Source organism: Carassius carassius, chromosome 8, assembly GCF_963082965.1.
Source record: "Carassius carassius chromosome 8, fCarCar2.1, whole genome shotgun sequence".
Taxonomy (NCBI): Eukaryota; Metazoa; Chordata; class Actinopteri; order Cypriniformes; family Cyprinidae; genus Carassius; species Carassius carassius.
The window spans coordinates 13545599-13564476 of NC_081762.1; the positions used below are offsets into that span (position 1 = coordinate 13545599).

The following is an 18878-nucleotide window of genomic DNA, read 5'->3' on the forward strand; positions in this document are numbered from 1 at the left end:
GGAATTGTCAGATGGTCCCTTGGGTGCGGTAGCACGTCAATAATTTCTTCAGTTTAAATTTTCAGAATTAATAGACCTAGATTGTTTTTAACTCATTTTTTTATGTTAATATAAAATAACATAAATATTTATGGATAACATGATTACATATTGTATGATATTATGAGGGATTCCCAATTTTTTTGGTCAGTCAAACCATCTGACCAAAATTACTTACTTTAAGTCCCCCTGAGATTGAATGTGAATATTTCCATCATTTATCAACACATAAGCATGCAGGTAAACAATATTTATCTAAAGTAAAAATGTAGTTCATAAGTAATCTAAAAATAATCCAAAAGTAATCAGAATACATTATCTAATACGAGTGAATTAAACGAGTGAACTAAATTGCATTACTGACAACAATTTTAATCATGTCATTTGTAATCAGTAACAGACTACAATTTTTAAGAAATATACCCAGCACTAGATATGAAAAAATATATATTTGTGTGTGTGTGTGTGTTATATTTGATAAAGACATGGTATAAAGTTTCTAAGGTAAAAATGTGACTTTCATATAGCATAAAGACAAAAGTTAAAATATGTTACAAGTCTGTGGGCTCTGAAATCATAGCACGTCATGGTTTCTTGATGTCTTAGGCTTTGTTTTGACATGGCTTGTTGATGCGAGCAGAGTCCACATCCCCCAAGCAGTGCAGTGATGAATCAAACAGCAAGAGAGTAGATGATTTAGCCACTGCAGTTCCATCAATGCCCTCTGTAGCTTCTCTGTTAGGCTGATTGTGATTTGAATGGACATTCTGGATTGTTGCTTGTGAGTGTCATATACAGAATAGAGAATAGATTCAACCAAGAAAAGCTGTCCATATATATATATATATATATATATATATATATATATATATGGATTGCTTTTCTTGGTTGAATCTATTCTACTCTATTCTGTATATGACAATAACAAGCAATATTTTTTTTTTTAATGATTTATTTTGTTCTTTGTTTTTGACTTTTATAGGAAATAATTGCAAATTTGCGACAAAAGTTAAATATATTCTCTTAGGGCATTTGAAAGTAGCACAAACAAGTGATAAAGTCCTGGTAAACATTTTATAAATGTTTCACTTTTATGTAACTAATTTATATACGTAGTTCATAAATAAGGTTACTTTTATACCCCCCAAAAAAATGTAATTTTGTAATCTGTTAATTTAAAAAATAATCAATCTTTGGAACATAAAAGTGCCTGAAGTTGAAAATTGTTATTAGACGAAACAAACGAATGAAGTATTTTTTCAAGAATTCTTCAAGGACAAAAAGTGTATAGTTAAAGAAACATCCAAATATAGAAAAAAGAAAAAAGTTTGTTATTAGGTACATGGATTCAAATTCAGATGCTTTTATATTCCCAAAGCTCTACACGGGTACTATTTATTATTAGATCGCGGTCATCAAGTCTCCTCACAGCAGTTGAGATCAAAAAGTTGAAATGGGGTTTGTGCCTCCAGGGTTCTCCAAGTCATGAAAATATGTTTGTATGCCCACATTTGTTGAGGTTGTCAGGACTGACATTTCAAAAATCTCCTCAGAGACTGCATGAAGGGACCTGCACGTTCCTGCGGACGAGAACTCACCTGAATCCACACCAGGCTGAGCGTTTTCTCATTTCTCTTCAGAGCTTCAAGAATTCTTTCAGTGCATTGCCTTCATTTCTTTTGCCCTCCCACAAACATACTTACTGCATTTACAGCGGCAGCTCATTTATCATGTACACTCACCCTCAGGAAAAAGTGTCAACACAAATATGAATATTTGTGAAAACAAAATATGACACTATCACCACAGAAGGCTCTGGAGGGCTGCAGAGATGTCAGTAAGGATGCTGTATAACTGATTGATTTCAGGACGAGGAGCCCCTAATGTAGCACAGATCTGATTTCAGAACTGAGTGACCAGATGTGACTATTTGTCAGGAACAGTGTTTTTAAAGCCATCTCAGTGGTCACACTGGCTATTTTTTTCAGTATAGAACATTCAAAATCTTTTAAATGACGATCAGACATATAGAATAACATAAAATGTAAATTATTATGATTCATAATGTTGTTTAAAATTGTTTATATATTCAGAAATATAGAAATCTTTAATGTTTTTAATCACACAAAAACACTGTACACAATGTTTATTTACTTTTTATTGTTTGTATATTTATATTATTTATGTTTTAAATGATATTATATCATATCATTATTATTAATAATAATAACAACAATAACAGACAAACAAACAAATAAATAAAATTGTCCAATCAAGTTACATGACGATCATCTAATGATGATAAAAAATTATCCTCTAAATTTAGGTCAATTTATATATATATATATATATATAGTTTACAATATATATATATATATATAGTTTACAATATATATAGTTTTTTTTTATGTGGAGACATATAAGTGCAACACTATTTTTTTACAAAAATGTATTTAATTTATTTATTTAATCGTTTTTTCCCTTCTTTCCTTCATTCATTCCTTCCAAATACTTCCATTGCTTTATTTAGTAGATTATTTGGGATATTATTATTATAAAAATGAACATCATCAAAGTTACAAATAGGTAATAATTAAAAAGGGCTAGGTATGTTAAACTTTCTTTACTTTTACTTTCTGCCTATTCTAGACTGGACTAGTGAATGTCAGTCGTAATCCTGTCCACTTTATATGTTGCACATTATTCATTTGCCCTTTTTTGTGCAATAAAACCAGAATTAGCCTCATACAATATACCCATACCTATGAATACAGTACGTGTCCATTTGAATTTATTTGCATTTGACATTGAGAATGCATGAATAATACACATACAAATGCACTCTTCAACTGAGCGTTCCGCAGTCAGAACGTGTTCATTTATCCTGCTCTTCGATGACTGGATTAGACCAAAGCACACCCCCACCCCCCCACACGCACCCAGTGTAGCTCAGTGCAATTCAATCACCATATTCCACCCCTCTCAACTGTCACATCACATGGATTATACAGAGACTCCATCAAGCTCAGATTCCACCTCTAGTCACTGACAGGTGCCTTCCCCCCCGAGAACACAATATCTGGCTAGATAGGCCATTGCGTGGAAACAGAAAATGAAAGAAATAGGCTTTGTGACAGAATGTGATTTAATGGACCTGGCCAGGTGATGGACTCAGGACATATTGCAACAAAGAATGGCTTTTTCAATCCAAAGTTGAAGGCAAAAAAATGTATTAAAAAAAAACACTTTTAAAGTGTGTCATGGATTGTATTTATTTATTACATTTTAATTATACATTTGTGATCCTGGACCACAAAACCAGTCTTAAGTCACTGGAGTATATTTGTAGCAACAGAAAAAAATAATACATTGTAAGGGTCAAAATTATCGATTTTTCTTTTATGCCAAAAATCATTAGGATATTAAGAAAAGATCATGTTCCATGAAGACATTTTGTAAATTTCCTACTGTAAATAAATAAATAAATATATATATATATATTGTTTTATTATTATTTATTTTTTTTATTAGTAGTAATATGCATTGCTAAGAACATCATTTGGACAACTTTAAAGGCGATTTTCTCAATATTTAGATTTTTTTTTTTTGCACCCTCAGTTTAGAAAAAAAACAAAACATTTTTTCAGTGGTCTCAGACTTTTAGAACCCACTGTATATCTTAATGGCCCATTGCAGTATGTACATATATAGTCTAGTCAGGCTGGCTTTTAGCTGATGGACAGGAGAGTGTCAGGTTCCTGACACCACATCTCATCCCATGGGCCCCTGAACGATCATTTGCTAACATGTTTGTGTCTGTGTCTACCATCATAGCATCAGCCTTTATACCAGTCCTGCATTTCAATCCATAGTCCTGTCCCAGAGCTGTGGCTGGAGTCTAGCTGATGGGCTGAGCTGAAACAATGTGCAGGGGAGCCAGTAACTGAATTTTTAACACTGCTGAAAAAACAACAATCCTCTCAAAGCTTATTCACTCAGGAATTTTCAGCATGATTTTATTTATTTTTTCTTTATATTTTGAAATGAAACTTTATTTCTATTATTATTATTATTATTATTATAATTATTTAAAGGCGGCACAAGATTTTGTGTTGTTAAGGTGTTAAATAAATAACTCATTTAGGCATTTGAGCTTTTCCAAAAATGTGTTCTTTAGTTAATGTTCTTCATTATATGAAAGTGAAGTGACATTCAGCCAAGTATGGTGAACCATACTCAGAATTTGTGCTCTGCATTTAACCCATCCGAAATGAACACACACACAGAGCAGTGAACACACACACACACACACTGTGAACACACACCCAGAGCAGTGGGCAGCCATTTATGCTGCGGCGCCCGGGGAGCAGTTGGGGGTTTGATGCCTTGCTCAAGGGCACCTAAGTCGTGGTATTGAGGGTGGAGAGAGAACTGTACATGCACTCCCCCCACCCACAATTCCTGCCGGCCCGGGACTCGAACCATTAGGCCACGACTTCCCCACATATATATATATATGCACTGTAAAGATTTATATGAACAATAAGCAGTGTTTGGAATAACGGCGTTTAAAAGAACGGCGTTAGGTAACGACATTATTTTTTCAGTAACGGGGTAATCCAACTAATTACTTTTCCCGTCGTTACAACGCAGTTAACATTACTGAACGTTAAATGCGGTGCGTTACTATGCATTGATTTAATAAACTATGCAATCCGAACGCACCCCTGGCTTACACAGGGAGTGAGCAGGTGGGTTAATAACGAGATAAGCAATTATGATTGGCTATAGCAGAGTCATGTGTTTCATGGTAGCCAATCAGAGCCAGTGTTTTTACACACATGCAGGCACACGCGCCAGCGGCGCCACACACGCAACAGCTACACAGAGATTCGCAGCAGCAGCAGAAATGGCGAGTCAGGAGCAATCCGATGAAAAGTTGGCATTTTCAAGGTGGAGATATAAGCACTACTTCAAATTCATTGTGGTCAAAGGCAAGAACGTGCATGTAATGTGTACATGTAATGTGTGACACACGCGTCTACAAAGCTTTCTTTTGCTTTATAAGTTTATTCATATAGTTTATTATGATGTTAATGTTCAATGAGAGCTTATTTACCTCACTTCTTTTACTGTTTACTCACTCTGTGTCATTTCAAACCTGTATGGCTTACTTTCTTGCTTCAAACATAAGACATAAGACAAGACATAAATATATATATTTTTGCATACAAGGGAAGAGAATGACGGTCACTAGTCCTCATCCAGTTTTATTCTATAGACAAAAAGCAGCTTGGACATTTCCTAAATACTTAAGTCATGTGGAAAACCATATAACAGTAATTTTAAATCAGAGGTTTACCTATATCGTTTTCATAATAAGAGACGCGAAGCAATCGAATTAAATTCAATGAAATCCACAGATGTTCAAGAAGAATCCAGCGGATATTAAGAAAATATCTGACTGCTGAATTCTGTGATTATCCTATTACAATAGAGCTCTACAGAGAGCCGTGTATCAAAGGTAGTAAACTGATAAATATTAGCTTTACGAAAGATAACCGCTAGAAGAGTGAGAGGTATCAAGGTTTCCATCAGTCCTTCTGAGTGCATGTGCTCTTTTGTGTTTCTGCCTGTGAATGCATGTCATGTATGTACGTTCTCAACATTTAATGTATGCAAATGTATGCGTGTGCGCGCATCGACATGGCTTCCATCACGGACATGTCAATGCGTCTCTTAATTGTTTCAATGTACCTTATCGTTGCCAAGAATTTTTGCACCTTTACTATGTGTCGATCCCAGGTAAAAGTGATTCTCCACATCGAAGCATCACTTTTTACATATTTATGTACGCACTATATGTACGTGCACATGGCTCTGTGCCATGACTGTACGTGCATATGAGTGAATGCTTGTTTGTATAAATTATTTCTATATAATTTATCATGTTTGCACAGACTAGTCCATGTGTCTTTATCTGTACATAGTTCTATTTGCAACTCGATTTCCAAAGACAAAATTACAATTTGCAATTGGTAAATTCAAAAAGATCACACTCAAATTTAATTGGACACTTACTAGCAGAAGAGACCAGAGTTGAGCTCTGAGTCTATTTGGAAATGCAGCTGGGACCTTTTTTGTGACGGAAACCATTTACAAAACTTAAATGAGAGAGGGCCAAATATATAAAAGCAGCCAAAAGAGCAACTGCCTCACTAAAACATGATAAAAGGAATCATGGGACAACTTGTTTTAAACTAGTGCGTGTCGAATTAATGAACGGCACCGCCAGATAGCCACAGTTTCTCTCACATACGCTTAAAATTGAGCAAAATCGCCAATAAGCTATTTTTAGCTCCCAACAATGGGCTGTGAATTGGCGCAGAATCCATTCAACAATTGGTGTTCAAATGTGAAAAGTGGCCTCGATTTAGTCCAAAAGGTTCAGCTGTCATTTTCTACTGTATAAGTATGTCTAGAAATTAAAGGCCGATTCCTAACACAAGTCTTTTCGTGTTTGGTTGACAGCTGAGGACACATGTGGTGATACTCTGAGGGGTTCAAGTGGCATCATTACGAGTCCCAATTTCCCGAGTGAATATTACAATAGTGCGGACTGTACTTGGACCATACTTGCTGATCCCGGAGACACCATCTCCATCATTTTTACAGACTTCCAGACGGAGGAAAAGTACGATTACTTGGAGGTGGAGGGGTCCGAGCCACCAACAATATGGTGAGTCCAAATGCCTTGCTCTCTGGTGTTTATTGCCATGCTCATCCATCTTGTGGTGCAAACGGTAGCAGCTTCCTGTCAAATCTCTGCCTAATCCCATGGACATCTTAAATGAGCCATCGCCCCCATCCGTGATCTCACCTTTGTAACTGTGTGTAATCCAACGAATCTGTAATTTAGATGTTATCTTGCATGTTTTAACGGCAAGCGTTTCCTCATTTGGTGTTGTTGCCATGCCTGTGCATTATGTGTCGTTTCCAGCTGTACCTTATGGATGAAATCATTAGTCATAATGGAAGCATCTAATGTTTATATGATCATAGTATTTCACCTCTGCTGCTTATTGATTGGGCTCAAATTGGGCTATTGATTCATTCTCTCCAGCCTTGACTACCCTGGTGATGATGAGTAAAAGATGGGTAATTATTACCAAGTTTTTTTTTTTTTCTTCTTCTTCGTACCCTGCGCTACATTTGTTACAAAGGGAAAAATCCGTTGCACGCTTGTGCAGCTCTTAGAGGAAATGAACATGAGTATTGATCGCCTGAAATGCCCTTCCCCTTCGCTTTAACATTTTAAATTGAACTCAAGCCAAGTTTTTAATTACATCTCATTTGGAAAGTATGGTTTGGATATCAGTCAGTGTCATATAGGCAGTAGCGTTCTTTGGGGTTTCAGTCAGGGCCTTCAGTAAGCAACTCAAAACTACTTACCCTTACACATCTATCTTACACATCTCTGTAACAGCTAACGCAGCCATGTGCCGCAGACAGGCTCTCAACAACAATGACAGCTGATCAACAATTCAACAGTAGGTTAGATTGGTGTGGGTTAAATGCAGAGTAAATTTCCATAAGTGGAAATTGGTGGTAATTGGTGGATTACTTTTTGCATTGTTCCCCATATCGTCCTAAAAAAAGAAAAGAGCAAGAACGTCCCTTACTCTCCTCTATAAAAGTTGGCAACCTTAGCAGCTCCGTTAAGTGCTCATGAGATTTCCTATGATTCGAAGCAAGCGGTCAAGGGAATATGTAATGGCTTCAGGCATGCAGTGGCGACATGTTAACACATTGTTTACAGTGATTTATTCAAGACAGTGTCTTAGCGGCAAGTGAGGGCACGTCAAAGAGGATTTTAAAAGTGAGCCAGCGAGCCTGATTTGAATATGCATGTTATGCAGATGAGCCGGTCCTTTTCCAATGCTGATTGCTGCATAAACAAAGCACAGCGGACATCTGAGGGAGCTGCTGATACATGTAGATGTGAACGCAACAACAAGCTTCACTGCCCCGTGTTTGCACTGCTCCTTCATCCGAGACTAGATCAACAGATAAACCTGCCTCATCACTTAATCATATCTGGCATTAGTTTTGCTGTGCATTAATCTGTCTTGTGTGTAATTAATTTGTTTTGCAAACTTGTGTGCGCCTGACCTTTTGTGTGAATTTGGATTAGGTGATGCCACCCCTCACCTCATCGCAGATCTAACCTGTCGTTTACAGAGTGTCCCGACATCTCTCTCACACGCTCATCGCCTTTCAATGATTTCCTCATATTGGATTAGTCAAAGCCAGGAGACGTTGGGCACTCCTGAAAAAAAAAAGCACCACGGGTAGTTTGGTGCACTCCAGTGATGCGTAATTGACGTCTTTAATAAAGGATAAGCTTCATTCTCTCTGTTCCAGTCTTAGTGCTGTCTGATTGAGCAGCTTATTTACTGAAGTATTTTCTGCTCAGAGTATCTCTGCATTTTGGGCAGGTCGCCCTAAAAGCACCCCTGATGTTAATCGGAGCACAGAGTTCAAGCACGTAAAGGGCAGCTGTGCTGGAAATGTTAATGTAGATATATTAATATGATAATTTATTTGCTATTTTGCACCTGCTTTCTGTTGCAAAGGTGATTTTGAAAAACAAAGAGTGGTGGTTCAAAGCACATACTGTATATTATAAGAGGTTACATGTAAAATGCTTCATTTTTATTCTTGACGTTTGCTAGTGCAAACGTTTCATTAGGAAATTACACAGACAGTTACTGTCGCATTTCATCAAATTATTTGCTGCTAATTGTCAATTAATGATGTTGTAAATGGTCTGTGCTAACTAGAAAAGGCGGCATTTGCTGGTTTTATTATTAATATGAAGAGTTTTATTCTCCGTTTGAATATTTGCAAGTTTTTATTTTATTTTATTTTATAAATTATTATTATTATTATTATTATTATTACAATTAGGGCTGTCAAATCGATTAATTGCAATTAATCACATCCAAAATAAGTTTGTGTTACCATGATGTTATAATATGTGTGATCTATCTATCTATCTATCTATCTATCTATCTATCTATCTATCTATCTATCTATCTATCTATCTATCTATCTATCTATCTATCTATCTATCTGTCTGTCTGTCTGTCTGTCTGTCTGTCTATGTAGAAGAGAGAGAGTGAGAGAGAGATATAGGGTCATTATATTTGTTTCTCGTTTAAATTTGATTTTGAATTCCACATTATTATTGTGGAAATAATAAATAAATAAATAAATAAATAAATAAATTGTACATTTATTATAACATTGTATTATTACAATTTCAGGGAAAAGGTGAATTGGAAAATTAATACATATCTTAGCATTCAGAATTGTGCATAGGTTTAATTTATTTTAGGTCATAACATTTATTTCATATATATATATATATATATATATATATATATATATATATATATATATATATATATATATATATATATATATATACGTATATATATACATTTATATTTATATATATATACATTTATATTTATATATATATATATATATATATACATATATATATATACATATATATATATATATATATATATATATATATATATATATACATAATATGATGTTTTGTTTATTTCCTTATTTAAATTAGATTTAAAATTCTATATTTACACTCACAGACTTTTGGGGCCAACTGCTTTATATCTGATGACTTAAAAATGCTCATCCCTTTGAAGTGTTGAACCATTGCAGGCATTAAGGTGTGGCTGCTTGCTTTACCAGTCTACTTCTCCCTTCTCAATTCATTTCCCTCTGATTTAAGTTCCCCTGAGCTTCCACTGATAGCTGCATCGTCATTTCTCCTCTGGATCCATCAGCCGGCCCTTTAAGAGGGCCTCAGTCTGCTGTGTGGCTTATGATGCTGCTCTGACAGCTTCAATGCTGCTGGAGTATAGATATCTCCAGCAGCTCTTGGTCTATGAGCTTGTCCAGCATGTCAGCGTTTCAGAAAGACATCTCTTCAGCCCGAACCTGCTGTGCTAGTCAGAATGCGAGGAGAGTGATTAGATCCAGCGTTGTTGTGAGAGCAGACATGATTGAAGCCAGAATGTGACAGCTCGGTTGCAATAAACGTGTTGAAGCGTCGTATTCATTCCCTTAAAGTCTTATCCGCTGTATCTGCCAAAGTACAATTTCAGAAGTGCTACATCTCAGGGTTTAAATTCAAAAAAAGTTGTTGCCCAACAAATGACTCTTGTCCAGAAATAGATATCTCACACAGTCATTTAAATCAAGGCCTGAAATGTCTCAGTTTTTCTTGGGACGGTAGAAGAACGAGCCATTTCTCACTGGGGAGACAGGGGGATTAACTCCAGACAACTGCTCATTACCTCCCATCACAATTTATCTTCTACTTTTATTGGAGATGATTGGATTAGATCACTTTTGCTCCTCTCCATCACTTACAGGAAGGCAGTGTATTGACCATGTTTCAAAGGGCAAGGCAACCTCACTTTCCGTTTACTGCACTATGGTAGTCCAGTGCATTGTAGTCATAGATAATTCAATGCCACAGGCGCTTCCTTTTCATCCTGCGGGCCGTGATTTAGAGCATGTGCGATATAACTCACAGTTTATTTATCTGAAGCGCAGGTTATTTGAGCAATGGACGATTTTGTTTGCGAGGTGAAGGCTAGTTTGCCTTAAAGTGTTTGTACGAAGAAGATGTTGTTTGTTAAATATCATATAGCAGCTTGACAGATGAGCGTGCAGAGAATATTACAAAAACACAGACTTAAAGATGTGACCTGGTTGTCTAGCTTATAGCAAAGAATGCTTTAGGCACAACCTTTGATGGGAAATATTTTTCAAAGAAAACTCTTATGCTCGGCAAGGCTGTATTTATTTGATCAAAAATACAGGAAAATAGTAATATTACAATAATATATACTATTTTAATATACAGTAGCATATACAATCCATCTTTGCTGAATAATAAATAAAGAAAAATCTTAACCCAAACTGTATTTTTTTTTTTTTTTTTTTAATTATTATAGTGAAAAATACATTTGGATTGCCTTAAAGCTCCACATCAAAATTTTGGTTTGTTTAGTAATGCTTGAATATCGCAGCACTCAGTTTAATAGCAGAAAATGTGAAAACGGCTGCAGATTCTGTCAAGCCGTGACACATACAGACTGTGTGCATGAATGCCAGCAGAGGCCCCTCCAGCTCACTCTGTGTTTGGAAGAGAGGCAGGAGCGGCAGGATAATTAGCAGTGCCCTTTTAATTTTTTGAACATGTAAAGCAACCTGCCATCTAAAGGCTACAAATACAAAGTTACCTAACCATGATGAAAAATGATACAGACTATCAACCCAGCGCAAAAGGCATAAAGTCTCTTCATGCTGTCGGGATGGTGTCTATTTAATAAACACAATACGGTAGTCTTTTTGAAAATCTTCGCATAAAATCCTTGAGGCATGTTTTTAATAAATGTACATGATCAGAAACAGGTGTTGTGTTGTTGCTTTATCTCAGGATATGAGCTTGAAATGAAGATTATTTACATTTCAATTAATCATGCCTATGTCATTGAAAAGCCCTTCCTTTTGTAATAGACTGGCACACAAAGGTGCTTTTCATATAATTTGTGCTTTTCTTTATTTCTTTGCCAAAAGCTTAAATAACAACAGGGGGGAGGGGAAGACTAAAGTGAATTGAACATCAATTGAGAGCAATGTTATGCATTCCACGTTCCAATCAATTTTGTTGGCGCACTAACCGACGTTCACTTCTGGGAAATCTACAGCACCCGGACGGAAGCAGCATTCTGAGCAGGAAGTGCCTTCGGTGTGACCTTGAGAGACATGGACTTTAGTTTCCCTCAGCATGTTCACACTGTTAGGCGGATTTAATTGAATGCATAATCACATGGATAACTTACACTCTGATGCCATCATTCACTTGATACATGTAAAAGTGAAATTATATGCACATTTACATTACCATTCAAAAGTATGGGGTCAGGGAAGATCTTTAATGTAAAGAAGTCTTTACTGCTCACCAAGGCTCCATTTAATTTATCACAAAAATGTATTACTGTATTACTGTGAAATATTATTATAATTTAAGACTACTGGTTTCTATTTGATTGGAATTAAAATGTCATTTATAACAAGGGTGAATTTTCACCGGCCATTACTCCACTCTTCAGTGTCACGTGATCCTTCAGAAATTTTTATAGAACCTCTCTCTCTCTCTCTCTCTCTCTCTCTCTTCAATGAATACAGTTCAAATCATTCTTTTACAAAGAAAGTCTTCGCAATGGATTGTGTACTTGCTGAAAAAAATATTACATATAAAAAAAATAAAACTATAATGACCCCAAACATTTTTAACAGCAGTTTCTCCTGTTGTTATTATTATTATTATTATTATTATTAGATGCATATACTCTGAATTTCATTCAATTTTAATTCTTAAAATGTGTATTTTGATTTTAAATCTCAGCTGCTGATTAAATTCCATTCAAATTCAGGTAATCAATTGATTTCAAGAGTAAATGCATGTATATTATTATTATTATAGGCATTCTCGAGTAACACTACACATGCTATTTTCTATCCTTTAATGTCACCAAATATTCCTATAAGTATTAGCTCAAAAAAACACATTCTCAACACGCTTGCTGTCCTTCAAAAGCCTTTAGTAGCTTAAAACAAAACTCAGGGTCTCTTCAAAGAAAAAAAAATGTGAAGGGCTATATAACCTATTATAGTTGGCCTTCTCTTAAAGTGCTTTTAGAAAGTGAGGAGAGTTTGGGGCTCAGAGTTCAGTGACATTCAGTGGTCGGGATGGGCAGTGTTAGGGCATTTATCAGCGGCTCGACAGACCTCAGGCAGCTCAGAGAGCAGCCGGCCTAAAGTGGAGGTGGCAGACAACCAGAGGCTGTCAGCTTTGCCAAGTGAGAGATAAGAAGCTCGGACATCAGTGCCTGGCAGGAGCAGCAGCATTCTAGAGCGTCACAGTCCTTCAGAATGGGTCTTCCAGAGCAATTCCTGCCAAGTCCCCATCACACTTAGTCACTGTAGTCAGGTGGGATCTTTGCTAATCCGGCTAGTGATCCCACTCGTTCTGTACCTCGGACCCCCCTTGAGGGCTTAGTGGTCCGAGGCCTGTTTGCAGGTGCATTTGTAGAGGAGCCGAGACAATTAGTGTGAAGCTAGCAGATCTCTGAGAAGGCTTTGTACTGAACAAACCTTCCCTGTGTGCTTTATTTTTATTATTTTATTTTATGGTAGTACTTTTCTACCCAGATTTTACTTTGGATGAAACACTTTCAGAAAAAAGGTACAAAAATATACAATTTAGGTACAACTATGTACACTTTAGGTACTAATAGGTTCTAATGTGTATATGCTTTTGTGCCTTTTTTCTGAGAGTGTACACAATAGAAAATTTGGACTCTGGAGCACAAAACCAGTCGTAAGCCGCATGGATATATTTGTAGCAATAGCCAACAATACATCAACAAATGATCGATTTTTCTTTTATGTAGGGGTGCGCCGATCACGATCTGCCGATCCTTATGCGTATCTCGTCAGTAAAGCCGGTTCTCTAATCAGCGGTAAATTCCATCAGGTGCGTGATTTCACATAGAGCAGCTGTTACTACACAGAGCCGTTGTTAACTGAGAAGCTGCACAAATCCACGTTCATTTTCAGCATTTATTTACGCATCTTCTCAGTTAACAATGGCGCACCCCTACTTTTATGCCAAAAATCATTAGGAAATTAATTAAAGATCATGTTACACGAAGATATTTAGTAAATATTCTACCGTAAATATATCAAAACTTAATTTTTTATTAGTAATATGCAATGCTAATGACTTTTTTTCTTCATTTAGACAACTGACTAGATTTGGAGTCAGTATATATAGAAATTAAAACTTTTATTTAGCACGGACGTGATTCAGATGATGTATAAATCTCAATTTAAAATAAATTGACCCTTATGACTGGTTTTGTGGTCAAGGGTCACAAACAGTTTCTCCTATAAACATAACTATATAATGAAGATAGTATTATATTATTATCAGTTTCCAGTATACTTTGATATTATTCTTATATATGAAATTTATTTTGTTACAAGTCTACATTATTTTATTACTTTTATTAATGTTGTTGTTAGTATTTTTGTTAATAACAAATGTTTGGTGATATTAATATTTAGTTCCCTTTCAGTCGGTCACCGACGCGGCGTCTTCGTTCCCTCCTTCAGGGAACGAGGGTTACCATACGTAACCGAGACGTCACTGTTTGTTTTTTTATTAATTACACTTAAAATTAACTACATTTATTAATGTATTAAATGTAACAAGATGGTTTCTGTATACTGCCTTTAAAATAAAAAGTTTATTACCATTAAATATTTATAATAAAAAATAATACATTTATTATTAATTATATTGTTTAGTGTATTTTTTTAACATTTATTTATCAATTTATTTTATATTTATATATTATTACAAGATTCAGTAATGGCTAATGCTAACTAAACTATTTAATTTTTAATCATTCCATGGACCAGTTTACATGTTATTGTTAGTCTTACTTCAATTATTACACAGGCAAGCACAAATTATTTTCTAATATCAGTCAAAATCCTCTCTACTTCTTCATCTCATGTACTGTACATGTAAGCAGGCTATTTTGCCTGCATAAAGAGTAACTTTATTTTCATATGTGCTGCATAGCCACAAGCAGAAATCTGTAAAATTCTAAAATCAGCACATTAGGGCTGCAACTAACGATTATTTTGATAATCGATTAATCTGTCGATTATTTTTACGATTAATCGATTAATCGGTTCATGTACTTATATTTTAGTTTTTTCCATTTTTCCCCAAGTAAATTATTAATAAATGGTCTTTATCCTTCAGCATAGATTTTTAAGAGATTTTAACCATTTTGTCATATCCTCATCAAAAATATACCTGGAGTTGTTTTATTGTGTTAGTAATCCTTTGTCGAACTCTTCTGCAATCAGAACACTGACCCATACTCTAGCAAATTTCACAAGTAGATTTCAAATAATGTTTTCACCATGACAGTCCTTAGAGCTCCTAAAGTAGTTTAACATCCCGAACAAAGCTTATTAAGGAATCTTTCAGAACATATTTTCACGAAGAATAAGGATAAAACAGAATAAAATTGCAGTGCATTGTATTTTATTATTTACTGGGAAACAGCTTTATAGCTTTTGCTGTGAAATTGTAAACAATCCTTCGAAAAAAGTGCCAATGGCATGAAACCTGAATGGAACTCACAATTTAAAGTAAAATCCATCAGAAGGTTGTCCAGAAAAAAAATAGGACACACACAAAAAACCTGCTGTGTGAAAAAGAGCAGTGAATACTTAGAAAAAAAAGTGCATTTCAAATATCTTTAAACATTTACCTCTCTCATTCAGTCATAATTAGGCTGCACGACTGAATTTTGAACTGGTAAACGACAAACTGATCACAGAACATGTTTGTAAAGCTTTAAATGTTAACTGTTAAAAAGCAATGTTATCAGCTTTTACGACTAAACATTTGCAAACAACATTGTACTGGAGAATCTGCACAAAGGAAAGTCTTAGGGGCCGTTCACAAATCGCGCCTAAAAACGCGTGGAAAACGCTAGGCGCGCCGCTTTCTCCTTTCCAAAGCGCTCGTGCAGAAGCGCCCCTGAGGCGTCTGCCTTTGCTAAGCAAGACGTGCTCTCTCCTTGAAGACGCGGAAATTTCAGCAAAGGATAAATGGATTTGCAGCTCAAAAAACCGCTTGCAGTAGCTCTGCTACTAAATTTATTTCAAAATGGAAATCCATATACAACTATGATCAGCTGTTCCTTTCATCTTGACTGAGCTTTTAACGTTAAGGGAAAGGGTGAAGCTGATTGGTTAGTTCTTGTCACATGACCCGCGGTGCGCTTGCTGCATTCTGAAAAGTTGAAATGTTTTTAACTCGATGCGGTGCGGTGTTGGAAATAGCGAACTTGAGCGCGCAAAAGACGCGATATGTGAACGTCCCCTTAAACAGTTCAGTAGTGCAGAGTTTACAGGTTACTCTTCTTTTTTGAAGGCTCAAAGTTAAGTACTCCCACATCACGCTGAATGCTGCAGAGACGCTGTTCTGGAAGCACGTGACATAAAACAAGGCCAGCTATTGGCTATTCGCTACTTCTCCTGCTGTACTGGCTGAGTAAAACCTCCGGTGGCTCATTACTGCCACACTTTGGTCACCGCAGATTTGAAATATGCACGAAATGAGCCGCTTACGGCAAATAAAAGTTATTTAGCAACGAATCGATGACTAAATTAGTTGACAACTATTTTAATAATCGATTTTAATCGATTAAATCGATTCGTTGTTTCAGCTCTACAGCACATTGACTCTCTCGTGTGTCACAATGGCTCAGGCTGCGGTATGAATTTCATTCGGAGCTGTGCGAAAGAGCCAAAATGGCTTCCAGTCACAAAAGGCCCTTAAAAGCAGAAACAGTCAACTGATCGGACATCACAGTGACTCTGTTTTACGTGCTTTAGTTTGTGTCCAATACGAAGTGAAGTGAAGATCTGTGTTTGATTTGTCTTCTTTGTCTAACGTCTCTCGCTCAAGGACAGAGGACAGAGGACATCTTTTCGTTGTAGATCTTGTTCCCCAGGGAACTTTAAATACAGGATTTTTTAATACTTCCGAGGACTGTTAGGACGAGGGAAGCCATTAGTGTGGAGAGTATGAGGATGTCTTGAAGGAGTAGAGTTGGAAGGAAAGCGTTCGGCTTAAAGTCGCCATGAACTTGCATTTTAATCATACTCCCAGATGGTGGTTTGTAAGGTGGAGACGTGTGATAAATTCCTCATGACCATATTGGGCAGCTGCTCTGCCAACCTGCTACAAATCAACTGAGCATGTAAATGAGGAGGAAAAAGCCAATTACATGGAAATTTGTCAAAATATGCAGCATCATGTGTTGTTTTTGTGTGTATTGGCTTAACTCTGTGTTTTTGGAGGTATCCATCTGTTTTATTTGCGTGACTGTTTGTGTTTGTGCACTGTCAAAAAGCAATTACATTTTATTCAGCATGCAGAGCTTTTTGAGTCAAATGCGGAAAATGTGAATTATTTTGAATCTACATTATAGAAAAAAATTGCATATTAGACCAAAAATATTCCCCTAGATGTTATTCCAACTAGGCAGTGTTGCCTGAACAAAGAGTTTCATATTGAACAATTTGTCAAAGCTTTTTTCAGTTCCCAATATGGCTTGCATCATAAATAAATGATGCACATACTTTCATATGAATAGTATTTCGCCATTTGCTGTCATTCTGTTATTTATTGTAAATTTTAGTTACCGTATTTTTCGGACTATAAGTCGCACCTGAGTATAAATCCCATCAGTCCAAAAATACGCCATGATGAGGAAAAAAACATATATAAGTCGCACTGGACTATAAGTCGCATTTATTTAGAACCAAGAGAAAACATTACCATCTACTAGTGATGCGCGGGTCTGGGTTTTTTCCAACCCGCGGGTCCCGCTTTTGTGAAATTATTTGGCCCGCCCCAGCCCGCCCTGCAAATAAAGTATAATTTCTTGACCCGCCCCGACCCGCCTCGCGCATCGGGGACATCACGGAAGTTACGTTGCTACTTAGACCTTCTTATCGTAACCTTATCAATATAGGCTATAGGTAATTGCACTATGATGGTTCGTTCGTGAACAAATCTTTTAGGTGAACGAATCGTTCTAGTTTACGTAATCCACTGACCATAGACAGTAAAAGACTCATTTCTCGTTCAATGAAGTTCCTTCCACAGCAGTGCATGAGCGCGGCACTATTAGCAGCGCATGCGCAGCTCGTGAACAGCTCTGTGAACTGTTTCATCCTGTCAAAAAGAGTTACTCAAGATGTGACGGAGCATGTGACTTGTTGAATGTAGTGAACGAATATGATCTTCTCGTTCGTGAATGAAATGAATGAGAGTATACACAGTCGGCCAAGCATGTAAATCTCGATCAGCAATCAGCAGATACAAAGCGCAGTTATTGGTGCACATACACTTGTTTTCATATTTGGAATACAGAACATAACTCCACGTTTAATCCCCGATAAAACCTCGTGCTTTGTTAATCTGAACAATTTATTTAGACTATTTATTTAATGCGATCATGCACACACTTTAATAAAGCCAATTCAATTTTTGTCAAGTAAATACGTTCGTTGACTTAAGACATAACACATAAGACACTCTTTTTCGCCAACTGCTGGCGTATTTGTGTAATATGAAGAAATGGTCACTGATCAGTGAATGAATCATTTTGGTAAATGAACTGAAAATCAGCGAATCTCTTGAAAGAATCAAAATTTCCACCACTAAATTCCAAGCAACATAAATGGATTTAAAAAAAAATTGTTTTTCGTGACCCGCCCCAACCCGCCCCGCAATAAAGTGCCAATTTCTTAACCCGCCCCAACCCGACCCGCGGGTTAAGAGGGTTATGAGACGACCCGCGCATCACTACCATCTACAGCCGCGAGAGGGCGCTCTATGTCTTCAGTGTAGACTACAGGAGCACTGAGCAGCATAGAGTGCCCTCTCGCGGGTGGAGACGGTAATGTTTTCTCTTGGTTCATTTCTCTCGGTTCATGTCAAATTAATTTTGATAAATAAGTCGCACCTGACTATAAGTCGCAGGACCAGTCAAACTATGAAAAAAAGTGCGACTTATAGTCCGGAAAATACGGTACTGTAAAAAAGTAATTTAAATCAATATATA

The 18878-nt window shown here is 36.4% G+C and overlaps 1 protein-coding gene across 1 annotated transcript in view; it reads left to right on the top strand.

Moving 5' to 3' along the window:
- csmd3b (CUB and Sushi multiple domains 3b) overlaps positions 1–18878 on the top strand; it is a 423699-nt gene that overhangs the window by 181277 nt on the left and 223544 nt on the right. The window contains exon 5 of the mRNA XM_059556241.1: positions 6571–6778. Within this exon, the coding sequence (XP_059412224.1) occupies positions 6571–6778 (208 nt within the window). The remainder of the gene's footprint in view (positions 1–6570; positions 6779–18878) is intronic.